The 15,702-nt window shown below is 37.4% G+C and overlaps 1 protein-coding gene across 1 annotated transcript; it reads right to left on the bottom strand.

The window, feature by feature from the left end:
* Nucleotides 1–3,607: 3,607 nt before the first annotated feature.
* LOC124864962 (gastrula zinc finger protein XlCGF57.1-like) lies at nucleotides 3,608–11,828 on the bottom strand. Its single transcript, XM_047359905.1, has 2 exons — nucleotides 11,485–11,828; nucleotides 3,608–5,543 (listed from the first exon to the last, which is right to left on the bottom strand). Exons 1-2 carry the CDS (start codon nucleotides 11,627–11,629, stop codon nucleotides 4,021–4,023), a joined length of 1,668 nt encoding a protein of 555 aa, XP_047215861.1. The 5' UTR covers nucleotides 11,630–11,828; the 3' UTR covers nucleotides 3,608–4,020.
* Between the last annotated feature and the right edge of the window lie 3,874 nt (nucleotides 11,829–15,702).

Below are 15,702 nucleotides of genomic sequence, written 5' to 3'. Positions count from 1 at the left end.
GGGCTATACCATGTTAACAGTAAATGCATCGCAAGTGAAGTTAGACACTGTCAGACAACATGCAGTAATATATAAATTCTTAAAATCAGGTAGGGTCTGGATTGGATGGCACGTGGGTCCGGATCCTGACCCTGGTCCGCTAATCCGTGACCTCTGCTTTATACTAATGAAAAATATGGACACATTTTAAATTTAATAAAAGCAAAATAGAGCAATAAAATAAAGAAACATTCAATAAAAAAAGAGTATAATCAAAATGGTAATTTATTCAAGTTATTCATATACAAAGTTCAATTATACTCAATTTAATTTTACTTGGTTCATTTATAAACAATAAAATTTCATCCAAATGCACTTTATAAGAAACAGATCGATTATATTCAGAAATATAAAATCAATTCAATGCAAAATCCCACCACAGACAGGCATAGAAAAATACTTCAAATCTAGTTGTAACACAATAAAAACCATTGGTAAAACTGCACCAAAAACTCCATCAAGAGTTCTAGTGGAGAGAACTCCACTGAACAACGGAAAACACTTCAAGCTTTCAGAGGCGCGGTATGTATCTGCTCCACCCAGGTTTCTGCCTTCATGAAGAGCACATGGGAAGGGTGACTTTAGGAGTCTTCAAAGGCAGCCCATTCTTCTATGGGGATTAGCCTCACAGTCGCACCAGCACACTCTGCACGACACACGTCCAATCTGACTTAAAACCTTTTCCAAATTAACATCCACTAGCCTACGTAGAGACTAGTGTGGATGCAATGGGCTTAATTCCTCGGCCCACTCCAGCATCCTAGCATTTTTTTAAATAAATTACTCTTTTTTTCCAAGTGAATATCGTCAACAAAATCCACAACTTCTTTATCAACAGCTAGGGATAACAACTAATTAGAACCCCACCTTAAATAGAACTTAAACTTAAAACAGGGAAACCTTGAATAATGAACTGCCAGAACCACTTATTAGTAATAGCTCAAAACTATCACCAACTAATTGGACACAGGACTTTACCTTGGGGATTTTCATCTTGTGATTAACTGGCCGAAACAGTTGTAGACCCAGCTGACACCACAGATGATTCAGACCTGAAATACTTCATAGCATTTAGATACAAATTGGTACAGACACAGTAATACTGTAACGCAACTTCAACTAGACTGAAAAACAGCTTTTTAGCTCTCAAACTTAATCCCTTAGAACACAAATCTATCAGGAAGCACAATTATCTAAAACAATTTTAATACTAGACATTAACAAAACCAACCTAATCCACTCACAGACAAAAATAACATGTAGGACTGTAACCAGACACCAAAAAACAATGTTGGTAGCAAATAGGAAATTAAAAAACCAAACCATGGCCAACAAACCTAAAAATCTGACAAAGTGTTCTAATCTGGTATTCCAAATTAGTTTTACAAGAAGACCAACGTGGATCTAACAATTCACTCAGGAGATAATTCTTACTTATAAAAGGAATTCAAAAAAAAAAAACCTCAATTGGTCAACCACAGAGAAAGGATATCCCACAGCAGATGACAACACACTGTAAAGACAGGGAAAGACACAGTGAAAGGGAACACACACAAGGGGGCTCAAAACCCCACAGGCACTCACAACATCCTCTAGTTGAATCAGGGAAGGTTAAACCAAAACAAGGGCCCACAGAGGCCTACTTGCACCCTCGACACATACATAACGCACTACCAAACAGACTGTCCTCTAGAGAACCCACCGCAAACCTCAAACACAAACACCAAAAACAATCCAGAGATTAGACCGGGCAACGGTGATCCGTACCCCTCCGGCCCCCATTCGGGGGATCAACAGATGTAGCTCTACCACACATGAACACCAAGGGGACAAAATTAAAAACTGAACCCTGACACCCAAAAGTAAAATCATAATGATGGGTGACTCAAATTTAAAAAGATTACCCAAAATCTTTAAACCCGAGTTGCAAATTGACTGCTACACAGGGGCCCAATTCAAACACGCAAAACACATTTTAAGGAAGACTAAAACATCTGACCAAACCGAAAATGTCCTCCTTTCCTTTAAACAACAAAGACTATAAGGACCAAAAAACCATTCACAAATTGGTCACCAGACTTTTAAACAAAGCTAAGGACACATTTCCCTTTGCAGACATATAAGGTACGTACCACTGTTGTTATTATGAATATGAATATATTATTTAATATTTAATATGAATACTTTAATATTTATTAAATAATATTTCGGTCTGTTAAGCGTTGTCCTTTGAATACCAGTCCAATAAGATGGTGGCATTAGGACAAAATTGAAAGGAGTGAGCCAAGTTCTGACATTATTGAACAGCATAAACTCTGCACACATGGAATGAATTCACACAATTTCTTAAAATACAAGAAATTATTAAAAAAAATAAGTAAACTCAAGTCAAACATATTTCAATCAACAAACTCTTTACTATGCTAAAACAATCCAACTAAACTACCAAGCAGAATTAAAGAATAACGAAGACTAATGGGCTATGTACAATATAAACAAGTTGATTAAAGATGGTTGAAAATCATGACCAAAAGAGTGATGCAACATTACCATGCAATGTTTATGTTTGAGAACCAAGGATTATCTTGAAGAATCTGGAAATGAAGTTAAATTAATCTTGGAACCAACTTAGGCAATAATCAGCATACCTTTAGGCAACCATTCACAATGCAAGATCAGATAAAATAATTTTAATAAAATAATATTTTAAAGAATGATTTGCTGAATAAAACCAACCTTTTGGATGACCAATTCTCAATGGTGTCTAATTAGCTGCCTTCATTAAAATAATATTTAAAGAAATATTATTAAGGAAATATTAAAATAATATTTAAGGAAATATTTTGAATAAGAACCAAATCTTTCTGGAGAAATTGGGCTTAATGCTGTTTACTTAGTTATCAAGTTTAGTAAAATAATATTTAGGGAAATATTATTTCCTAGATTGAAAACTAACAACCTTTTTTGGGTAAATGATCTTTAGTAGGCAAGCCCGTGTTCTTAGCTGTTAGCGGTTGGAGCTAACAAAAGAAGCTTATAGCTTACCATCAGAATCAAACACATACCTTTAAAATACAATTAATAAAAGGGTTAAAATGCATAAGCGTGTGGACGGCGTGTTATGGCCGATCTTCTGTGTTTAAAATCACGCTTTAAATAAAGTTTGTCTCAACTTTAAAAAAAAAAACAAACACAGAACACACACACTCAGCACATGTGCTGAACAGATAATCTGCTAACACTAAGATGGTCGAGTTTTCAACATAAACAAAACCAAACGTCATATAAAGAAAAATGTTTAGATTATTTCACGCTAAACTACTTCTCTCTGCACAACACTACCTCTTATGTGAAGCGTGCTGAGGAAAAGTTGTCTGGGGCGATGAAGTTGAGACAGGCTCTCTGCGGGGAACTCTCTAGAACACAGTTTGCTTCTGTAGACCTCAGAGAGAAAAGTCAAGCCATGCTTGTACCTTCATTACCCCCGTTCATGAATGAATACTGAATACACAAACAGCAAATCATTTCTACCTAGCTTAGTGCATATGATCGCGTGATCGTATGACACTCTTGGATCCAGTTTGAAGAGTTGTGTCTATTTGCCAGCAAAGAGACATTAGCGCGCTGTGTCCCTCCGTCCAGTTCCTCTGGGGACCTGCGTGGAAGAGGTCTGTTTGTTGCAAAAGTGGGGTTTTTATACGGACAGTGACGTAACGGAACGTCCGCTGTTATTCCCTGTTCCTGGCTGTGCTGGAAGTAGGTTGATGCGATTTATTTCAAAAGTTCCAGAAAAGTTCTTACTGGCCATTCATGTGGTCCCCATGTCTGGGGTCCCAACACCACTCATTAACTTCTCTAAGAAATTGGTTTACCTCCAGAAACAAAATTTAGACTAGAGTAATGCTGAAACCAATGAGTGAAGACTGTTGCCTTTAATGACAACAGAAATATTTAACAGCCAACTGCAGCTGCGCCGTTTGACTATTCATAACTTAGCCATTTTTCCTCAAGTATGGATTCCAGTGTGACAGAAAAAGGTTTCTGTCTTGTGTGGATTCTCATGTGTGTGTTTAAATTTTGTTTTAAGCTAAATCTTTGTCCACATAGATCACAACAAAAAGGTTTCTGTCCTGTGTGGATTCTCATGTGTGTGTTTAAATGTGCTTTTTGGCTAAATTTATGTCCGCATAGATCACAGCAGAAAGGTTTCTCGCCTCTATGAATTCTCATGTGTCTGTTTAAAGTAGATTTTCTGCTGAATCTCTGTCCACATAGATCACAACAAAAAGGTTTCTCTCCTGTGTGGCTTCTGATGTGTCTGTTTAAATCTGTGTTTTGGCTAAATCTTTGTCCGCATAGATCACAGCAGAAAGTTTTCTGTCCTGTATGGATTCTCATGTGTGTGTTTAATGTAAATTTTCTGCTGAATCTATGTCCACATAGATCACAACAGAAAGGTTTCTCTCCAGTGTGGATTCTCATGTGTCTGTTTAGATCTGTTTTGTGGCTAAATCTTTGTTCGCATAGATCACAGCAGAAAGGTTTCTCTCCTGTGTGGATTCTGATGTGCAGTTTTAAACCTGCTTTTCGGCTAAATCTTTGTCCGCATGAATCACAACAGAAAGAATTTTCTCCTGTGTGGATTCTCATGTGCGTGTTTAAATGTGCTTTAAGGCCAAATCTTTGTCCACATAGATCACAGCAGAAAGGTTTCTGTCCTGTGTGTATTCTCACGTGTGTGTTTAAATGTGTTTTTTGGCTAAATCTTTTTTCACATAAATCACAGCAAAAAGGTTTCTCTCCTGTGTGGATTCTCATGTGCCTGTTTAAATGTGCTTTTCGGCTAAATCTTATTCCACATAAATCACAGCAGAAATGTTTCTGTCCTGTGTGGACTCTCATGTGTGTGTTCAAAGTTTTATTTCCAATAAATGTTTTGCCACAGTCTTCACAGCTATCCAGCAAACTTGAAGACGCTTCTTTTAAATTAATCATGTCTTTCTGAAAAAAGTGATGGGCAAACTCAGAAGAGCTAAAGGGTTTGTTATCAGTGTTTTCATTTGACTCATGAGCTCTGCTCTCCTCCCAGTCATTGTCCATGTTCTTAGTTTTCAGTCCAGAGCCCGAGTGTTTCAGTTTATTGCTCTCCTCATCCTTCTTAGTGCCTTCAGTCTTTAAGGCTATGGGACCATCTCCATGAACTTTTATCCTGATGGATTCTTCTCCACTGTTCTCTTCTGAAAGTTCTCTGCCATTAATTTGTTCTGGATAAAGCTGTGAGAGCAGAGGCGACTGTTCATCATTCACACTCTGCATGGGAGTAGCAGTGATTGGAAGACTGATGGCATCAATCTCCTCCTTCCCATTGAACTGCTCTCCCCCCCGACTGGTGCAGACTTCCTCCTGTTCCTCCTTTATATGGTGGAGCCTTGAGTCATGCAGGTCAGCACAAGGTATGTGGTCTACATGAGCTTCTTCTTTAACCATCAGCATCTGCTTAACATCTGCAGGAAATATTGAACACATTATACACGTTAGAAAGTATTTTAACTTTAGCTTGGACAGAGTCACTTTTTAATAAACATATTTAGGTGCTATGGTTGTATTAATTTCTTTCTTATGCTTTGTTTATCCTTTATTTTGTTGTTGCTATGTCTCTTCGTGCATGTCAACACTGATTCACTCAATCTCAACTACATGTTGAAACCATTTTAGTCTTCCCATCTAGCATCTTTTCGGTCTCTATCTCACTTGAATACTATTGTTTCCAGTGTGCTGCAAAATTTGTATTTTTAACTGGTTTCTATGTGGAATAATCATGTTTTAAAGCTAGTAAAATAAGTAATGAACACGTCAACCTTTCTCTGGTTAAATATTTCTTTTAGAAGCATTGAGACAAACTTTATACCAGATTCTCAAATAATCCTCAAAAAAGAAAGCAAAGCAAATGTTAGGAATAACCTTACATACTATTACTTATAGATGAGCTGAGAAAGCAATTGCCGATGTCCTGAGAGCTCACAGAAAAGGTGTTGACCTGACAGGATGTTGAGGTCCTTGAATCCCTTAAATGTTAAGGGATTCAGAGTAAAAGTGAAGTGTCCACTGACATGGTGGCAGCAAGTGAAGCAGCAGGGCCTGCGTCTCCTCCAGAGGAGGAAAAAGTCCTTGTGTAGCTTTTTGAATAGACAAAGCAAGAACAGCATGAGGTCCAGTAACATACTGTCAGAGGAGGACATCAAGATGGAGCTCGAAACATAACTGCAGACTTTAGAGGTGGACAGCAACATTGACCTCCTTGCATGGTGGAAATCCTGGGTAGTTAATTTCCCCGGCGTTGCTAAATTAGCATAGCGATATTTATGCATACTTGCTACCAGTACACCATCAGAGATAGTTTTTAGCACCGGTGGGAACATTGTCACTTGCCACAGGGCCGCACTTACACCTGACGCCATCGACTGTCTGATTTTTCTTGCCCGAAACCTGTAATCACTTTGCCTTAACCTCTCATGTCGAGACGAGTGAAAACTGTTACTCTTGAAATGATACAAGCCAAGCTGCACTTTATTAATACTTAAAACATTTTTATTTATTGAAATGCATGGCTATTGTGCAATTTTATTGATGTGAACTTCACATAGCTTGTTTTTCTCTATTGGTGGTTTGCACATTTTTAAGTTATTCAAGTTACTGTCAGTTGTTATACTTCAGTTGCACTTTTAATTTGTACTTGCAACTTCTAAAGCAAGGTCATTTCTGAAAGTTGAACAACATCATTCATTTGTTAAGATATTTTGACATTTCATTATCACAATTTGTGCAATGCTTGCTGACTTACAAAGGAAAGAAAATGTTTGGTCATTTCCTTGCATATCAGTTGAAATACCTCATAGGGTGTTCAGTGACGGTTGACTGCACTGATTATGCAAACCGTTCAATAAAATGTTCTATTTTGACCTTTATCATTTTAATTCTTTAACTTAAGGACTATACTTTGAAGGGGTTATGTGTTGACTTGTGTCTGGATTTGGAAAACCAACATTATTACAGTAGAATAAGCTATTTAAAGCCAATCATATTCAGTTATTCTTTTCTTATTTGAAGACTATGTGGGTAAGAATGCCCTCATATTGGAAAAAAAAGTCTAATACCGTAAAACCGATATTTAAAAAAAAAATTGTGATATGAAAGTTTTGCCCTACCGCCCACCCCTAGTCTTACTATTGCAAAACTAATACTAATGGGAATGGTTGGAGATGAATTCCTAAACTTGTAAATGTTCTAGTGAGCGTTGCTGGAACCCTGAAGTGGAAAGAACTATTCCACCAAATAGAAAGAGTCCAAGCCAGGTGCCCCTAGTAAGCCCTCTAAAAGAGGAGTGAAAAGAACAAGCAAACAAGTTGTCCAAGAGAAAAGGAGCACTCAAAGAGAGCTTTAGAAAGCCATTGATATGTCAGATTAAATTTTTTCAGTTTGTAACATTTTCAAATGCAATGGCCTCCAGACTAGGGTCATACACAAAGGACTCAGAGTACAATGAGCTTACTAGAAAATGTCAGGCAAGACAAGGAGGTACAAGAACGCAGGCCTTGGCTCCAGATCAAAGAGCAGACGAGGAAAGCTTGGTCCAACCACATTCTATTAACGATCATACTTGTCATTAAAAAATGGCCCCAGTTGCCTTTATGGTCTGATTGCTGGCTTTGTTATAGCCATCCACTGCTGCCATGACACGAACTGGACTGTGGGTGTGTCCCAATTCAGGGGCTGGATCCTTCGAAGGACCCAGCCCACGTAGGCCGGGTCCTTCGTCGACCGCTAAAACCATGGAGGCCAGAAATGAGCAGCTGCAGATTGGGACGGTCTAGCCTCACTGACGGGAAGGCTGGCGAGGCAAGACGGCAGTTACTACGGCGGGAGCGGGATACTCCGAATACGTTTGAAATTAAGCGATGTCTTGATAAATCAAGCAGATTTTTCACGTCTACAGTTATATTCCTGCACTAAAAACATTGTAAAAGTTCATTTGAGTCACAGAATGTAATTTTTCACAATTTACTCACAGCTTTTGCCACTGTGGTCCGCCATGGCTGCCCCTTTTTGACCAATCCGACTTGACCCGCAATGAATCATGGGAAACGATGGACCGTGAAAGATACTCATGACCCATCCTTCAAATTGGGCAAAAGGAGGACACACTTGTTGGCTGCATTTTAAGGAATCTCTTTAGGATTCATGAATTGGGACAGCCTTCGGCGCCGCGATGTGACGTAATCAGCCTACAAATACAGCCTTCAAAGGATCCAGGCCCTGGATTGGGACACACTGTGTGTCCTCATCTCAGCCTCATTGTTACTGACCCTGAGGTTAAAATACTAACTTCTCCATAATCCTAGTAGGAAAACTATCCTTCTGGCAAGGGTTACAAAGCCAGTTCTAAGGATTTGGTACTCTAGATAACCACAGTTGGAGCCAATATCCACAAAAAGAGACAATGTGGAACAACAGTGAACCTTCCCAGGAGTGGCTGGCCAACCAAAATTATTCCAAGAAAACTCATCTAAGGGGTCACAAAAATCCAGTGACAACATTTGAACTGCAGGCCTCATTTCCCTTATTCGAGGTCAGTGTTCACGATTGAACGATAAGAAAGACCCTGGTTTAAACTGGCAACGTTTCAAAGAGAGCACAAAGGGTCATCTCCCATTGCCCAAAAGTCAAACATGATTTAGTGTCTTTACAAACTGGATGGAGGGATATTACATCTACAGACAACACATAATCTATTAAAGGCGGTATGCTACCTGTAACAAGGCAGCCCTCTGTGACTGGATTTACTGTGGAGACGAAGGCAGAGTATTTTGGAAACAGTAGGTGTGTATTTGTCCACAGTTGGCACAACGTCATGGACAATTAATGGCACGTCAAACCTTGCAAAACAACAAACACCTCCCCTCTATAATGACAAAACAATTGATAAATAGTATGTATGCCACAATTTGAGCCAACCAGTTCTCACAGTTTACAAAGGTTCTTGTGATACGCCCATTATTTATGCTGATATCACAATACATTTTTGGTATATTGTGCAGCCCCAATTGAAAAATTTTAAATAAAGACACCATAATAGCCCCCACTGATTACAGAAAAATGCTCATTTCTTACCATTTCATATTAATAGCGAGACTTATACTGCATGCCCAGCACCTGTATCAAAACAGGGGATCATATTTCTTCAAACTAACATACAAGAAAGAGCACCAGACACGCTTGTTTATTCTCCTTATCGCTGGTTGCTATAGATAACACACTACTGGCAGCTGCAATTCAATAAAACCACAATATTAAATGAATTTATTTATTTATTTCAGACAATGACAAACAACAATAAATAAATAAGTCAATTTCAGAAATGCTTATAACAAACAAACAAACAAATATCCAAATACCATATGAAGAAGTGTTTGGTAAACATTAAATTAAATTTCCACTTCCAAATAAATTAAATTAACTTAAACATAAATAGAAACTAGTAGAATAAACATTTTCCAATAAGTAGCCTTGTGAGTATATTTAACCTGAGATCTGACATTGATTATTAATTAATATAAATTGTCTGAAAAGGGGTATGAAGAAATAAAACTTATTTTTCATACCCCTTCTCCCTCTAATTGCACTTAAATTAACTTTAAGTAACCTTCCTAATTAACATCTATGTTTTTGATCCAGAATTCACAAACCAAAAAATAATTAAAAAATATATATACACAATTATATATATACATACATACATACAAACATGTATCTCCACATATGTACATGTAACTGCACACATGCATACCTACACACACAAAAACACACCACACATTAGGCCTAAATCCACATTCACACTCATGTATGTCCCCCCCCCCCAAATCATCAGAGCCACAATCCAACACCACAGCTCCACCACCAGCTCCCCCCACCAATCCCAACCCCACAGCGCAAAGAGGCGGAAAGATCCCCGGGACCCCCCTGAACTACCAAGCCATCCACAAGAGTCCCCTGAACCCCGACCTGCCCCCCACCACAACGAGGCACAGAGCGAGGAGCAGCGAGAGAAGCCAGGCTGCAACAACTGCAGCGTCAGGCTGCAGCCACAGAGGACTAGAAGCAGAGAAGAGGGCCCAGCACCCCCCATGCACCCCATGCAGACACACAGCAGAAACACACACACACAGTGCTCAGATGAGATACCGTTCACCTCACCTCCTCATCCCAGTACATGTTGAAAAACATCAGTTTTAGTCTTTTTTTAAACAGACTCATGCTTGGACATTGCTTCAGCTCTTTTTGGAGTTTATTCCAGACCTTCACACCACTGACTGAAATGCACATTCTCTTCATGGTGGTTCAAACCCTCAAGGTTCTGAAATTGAGATTTTCCCTATAGTCATAACCCCCCACTCTATCAGTGAACAGCTTTTGAATATTTTCTGGTAGTTGTTTATTTCTAGCTTTATACGTCAGCTGAGCTGTTTGAAATTCTACCAGATCTGGGAGTTTGAGGAGGCAGGACTTTGGAAAACCAAAGCTACTATTACAATATTTGGGTTTCTTATTTTTCATAAGGAACAGTCAACCTCTACAAGGGACAAAGGGCAGGGTACACCCTGGACAGGTCGCCAGTCCATCGCAGGGCAACATACAAACAACCAAGCACACACTCATTCATACACCTAAGGGCAATTTAGAGTTACCAATTAACCTAACAGGCATGTCTTTGGACTGTGGGAGGAAGCCGGAGTACCCGGTGAGAACCCACACATGCACGGGGAGAACATGCAAACTCCATGCAGAAAGACCCCCGGTCAGGAATCGAACCCAGGACCTTCTTGCTGCAAGGCAACAGTGCTACCAACTGCGCCACCGTGCAGCCCCCAAAGAAAAACATTTAATACTTTTTTTTCTGAAACAAGTTTAGACCTAAATTGAACAAAGTTCAACACCATTTATAAAATTTCCACTAATAATAGCTTTGAAATTTAATACTATGTCCAACAAATTGTTTTCAGATTTATGTAAAACACCTGAGATGCATCTTTTAAATCATGAGCTGTCTAGTATTATTTTCACCTCCAGAAGGCACTCAATAAAAATCTAATTTTCTAATTAAATCAATAACTTATATTGACAACCTCTCTCATACAAAAATATTTGCTACATTAGCGGAAAGTCCTTTTTAGTGCTTCATTTACATGGAAAACTCCGTTTCTCAGCAAACTTGTATCTGTTTCCAAGCCCAACTTACCACTAACAAATATGGCGGACGCGGGTCGTTTCTACCGAGAGACAAAGCATTTACTGTTTAATGTCTGTGGGGGTCCATTTGGGCTTGAAGAGGTTAATCCATTAGTCACCTAAAATATTCTTAAACTGTAACCGACATGAAAACATACCAACCTAATTTATGCAGCAGAACTTTGGGGTTGAGATCAGCCTCCAGGATGTTGTGATGAAGATTAAATTCTTCATCCTCTTTTTTAACCGTTTCGGAAATCTCTCCCACTGCTGCACAATGCCTCCGTTTGAGCTGCTGTCTCCACATCTCTGTAGTCAGCTTCTCTTCAGATGTTCTTGTAACAGTTACTGAGCAGTTAGAGCTCAGCTTACATCCAGACTCAAGTGAAGGCAAAGTTATATGACTTTGTTCTTCCTCAGACGGAGAAATATCTCTAGTCTGCAGGCGTTCTTAGCCCATACAACTCCGAGTGTTTATTCGGTAGTCTTCTTCCAGCCGTCCTTCTTCTTCTTCTTGTCTTTTTTGGCGGTTGGCAAGTAACTTTGAAGTGTGCATTACCGCCACCGACTGGTATGGAGTGTGGTTCTTCATGGTTTTAAATTTACCTATTTACTATTTAAACAATCAAATTCTATTTATTAATTTAGTTTTTTTGAAAAATCTAACTATGATTTGAATATGTCTGCTACCTAAACTTCTTTGCAATGTATCTATCAAATAAAAAAATTATTTAATACCTACAAATTCTCTCCTTAAAATTGTTCTTTCTTGTTCATATTTCTGACACTTCAATATTACACGTTCTATTGTTTTCTCCTCTCCACAAAGATCACATTTTACTGTATTATGTTTCTGTATCTTGAATGCTGTAGAATTAAGTTCTGTGTGTCCAAATGTTAATCTTGTAATTAACCTTTCTTCTTTTCTGCTCTTTCTTCCAGTTCTTACTTCTCCTATCTTGTTGATTTTATAAAACAGGCATCTGACCTACTAATATTAATTATAAAGCCAATGTGGTTTTGTGTTGCTTTCTTTGCCATCCTGTCTGCCATCTCATTTCCTCCAACTCCTATGTGCGCTGGTACCCATAAAAATACTAATATTAATCCCATCCTTTGTATTTTGAATAAATTATGTGTTATTTCCAACAAAATGTCTGGCCTACCATCTGATTGATTATGTTTTAAACTTAATAATGCTGAACTTGAGACTGAACAAATTATTGTTTTTAATGGTTTTATATCCTCCACCCACTGCACTGCTAATAATATTGCTAATAATTCTTCTGAATATACTGATAATCCATTTGTAATTCTTTTTCCTACTTTTATTTTAAATTCTGGTATTATAAATGCTACTCCTAATTTTTCATCTGTGTAAATCTGAACATATTGATAGTAACTGTTTATATATTCTTGTATTATACTTGAATCTAAAAAACATTTTGGATCCTTTTTCTTTTCCATCAACACCATATCCACCACTGCTTCTGGTAACAGCCACGGTGGCACCACTGGCAAAGGCAACATTGAACTTATTTCTATATGATATAGTTGAAATTCTTCTGCTATGTTATTAATAATCCAATCAAAACTATTAATTTTTTTTTTTTTTTCTTTTTCCCAGCATGGCTTTAATATATGTGTGGGATGATACGGATTATTGCTTTGTTCTTCCAGTAATTTATTGCTGACTGTTTCCTTCGTAGATCTAATGGCATCTCTCCCATCTCTTCCTGGAGTTCTGCTATTGGACTGGTTCTGATTGCTCCTGTACTAATTCGTAAAGCTTGATGTTGTATATTGTCTAATTTTATAAGTTGTGTGTTTGCTGCTGATCTATAAATTATACTTCGATAATCAATATTTGATCTAATTAATCCTGTATAAATTATTTTTAATGATGTTCGATCTGCTCCCCAATCAATACCAGCCATACATCTTATAATGTTTAATATTCTTTTGCATTTATCTATGATTTTTTCTATATGTACTTTCCATATAATTTTTCATCAAACCATATACCTAAAAACTTTATACTTTTTACTTGTTCTAAAACTTGATTGTATAATTTTAGTTTTATATTTTCTCTTATCCTTTTCTGTGTAAACACTATTACTTTTGTTTTTTCTACTGGGAATTTAAATCCCCATTGTTTTGCCCATTGTTCTATTCTAATAATCTCATCCTGTATTTTCTTTTCAATAAGTTTGATATTACGACCCCTTTTCTCTATACCTCCATCATCCGCAAATAGTGAGCAACCCACTTCTTTACCAATATTTTTAAATACATCATTTATCATTATAGAAAACAATAACGGACTTATAATACTTCCTTGAGGAGTACCATTTTCTACTATATATTTACCTGACATTTCTTGACCAATTCTTACTTGTATTGTTTTATTTGATAAAAAGTTTTTAATCCATTTAAACATTTTCCCAGTATACCCAATTTACTTAATTTAATTGATAATCCTTCAACCCACATCATGTCATATGCATTTTCTATATCAAAAAATATAGCTACTACATTTTCTATGTTTATTTGTGCTCTCCTAATTTCATGTTCTAAACATAATGCCGAGTCATTAGTGCTTCTCCCTTTTTGAAAACCATTTTGATATCTAGATATATACCCATTAATATTTAAATAATATGTTAATTTATTATGAATCATTCGTTCCATTGTTGGGACCCCAGCCATGGTTACAACATGAAAGTCCAGTATGAACTTTTCTGGAATTTTCAAAATGAATCGCATTAACCTACTTCCAGCAGGGCCAGAAAAATGGGTAACAGCAGCCTTCCCGTGATGTCACTGTCCAAATAAAATAACCGCTCTTGCTACATCCTGTCTCTTCTACGTGGGTCCCTCAGGGGAACTGGACCAGAGGGACACAGCGCGCTGTCTCTTTGCTGGAAAACAGACATAACAGATAAGGCCAAAATTGAATAGATTAAAAAATAATCTAAAAGGAAGAAATCAGGAAAGTCTCATAAAAATAAACACAACTCAGACTAAAAAGAAAAATAAAACAATTAAATGTGGCCTACTGAATATAAGATTTCTCTCTTCAAAGACATTGCTAGTTAGTGACCTGATTTGTGACAATCAGATTGATTTATTTTGCCTCACAGAAACCTGGCTGCAGCAAGAGGATTATATTACTATAAATGAGTCAACTCCTACTAATTATTCAAATTTTCACATTCCTCGAAATACTGGGCAAGGAGGAGGAGTAGCAACCATCTTTCAGTCCGATTTATTTATTAGTCCCAGACCAATCAATAGCTACAACACTTTTGAATATTTAATCCATGGTTTTCCTCATCCAAATTTCAAAGCACTAAAACCACTTCTGTTTGTTGTTTTGTACCGTCCACCAGGCCCTTACTCTCAATTTTTAGATCAGTTTTCAGACCTTTTATCTGATTTAGTGTTAAATACAGATAAAGTTATTATAGTGGGGGATTTTAACATTCATGTTGACACTGAAAGCGATAGCCTAAATATAGCCTTTAATGTATCTTAGACTCAATTGGCTTTGCTCAAAACATTAACAAACCTACCCACCTTTGTCTTCATTCTCTGGACCTTGTGTTGACATATGGCATTGAGTGTAAAGACATAACAATATTTTCTCATAACCCTGTCCTGTCTGACCATTTCTTAATAACCTTTGAGTGTAATTTAACCAGCAATGACCTGTTTGAAGAGTTTCAGTCAGGTTTCAGAGCTCATCATAGCACTGAAACAACTCTGCTGAAAGTCACTAATGATATTCTTATGGCCTCAGATAATTGACTTGTGCCTGTCTCTTTACTATATATATGCTTCCAATAGGTCAAATTATCAGGCAGCATAGGATACATTTTCATTGTTACGCTGATGATACTCAGCTTTACTTATCCATAAATCCTGATGAACCCAACCAGTTAGATAGACTACAAGCATGTCTTGAAGATATAACAACTTGGATGACTTTACATTTTTTGCTTCTAAATTCAGACAAGACAGAAGTTGTCGTCTTTGGACCGGAGTCTTTAAAAAAGAAACTGCTTAGTTAATCACTTAACCTGGATGGCATTAAATTGACCTGTGGTAATAAAGTAAAAAACCTTGGTGTTATTTTTGACCAGGACATGTCATTTAAATCCCATATTAAACAGGTTTCTAGGATTTCCTTCTTTCACCTCCGGAACATTGCCAAAATTAGAAATATCCTATCCAGAAGTGACGCTGAAAAACTAGTCCAGGCATTTGTTACTTCAAGGCTGGACTATTGTAATTCTTTCCTATCAGGATGTCCACAAAATGCAGTTAAAAGCCTTCAGCTCATTCAAAATGCTGCAGCAAGAGTTCTGATGAAAATTA

Source organism: Girardinichthys multiradiatus, chromosome Y (assembly GCF_021462225.1).
Source record: "Girardinichthys multiradiatus isolate DD_20200921_A chromosome Y, DD_fGirMul_XY1, whole genome shotgun sequence".
Lineage (NCBI taxonomy): Eukaryota > Metazoa > Chordata > Actinopteri > Cyprinodontiformes > Goodeidae > Girardinichthys > Girardinichthys multiradiatus.
This window is presented reverse-complemented; position numbering and strand designations above follow the sequence as displayed.

Excerpts from the sequence above, each read along its gene's own strand:
- LOC124864962 (XM_047359905.1), bottom strand. The coding sequence starts at position 11,629 with ATGTGGAGACAGCAGCTCAAACGGAGGCATTGTGCAGCAGTGGGAGAG. Across the intron at positions 5,544-11,484 it reads AGTTCTGCTGCATAAATTAG|ATGTTAAGCAGATGCTGATG; the intron begins GTTGGTATGTTT and ends TATTTCCTGCAG.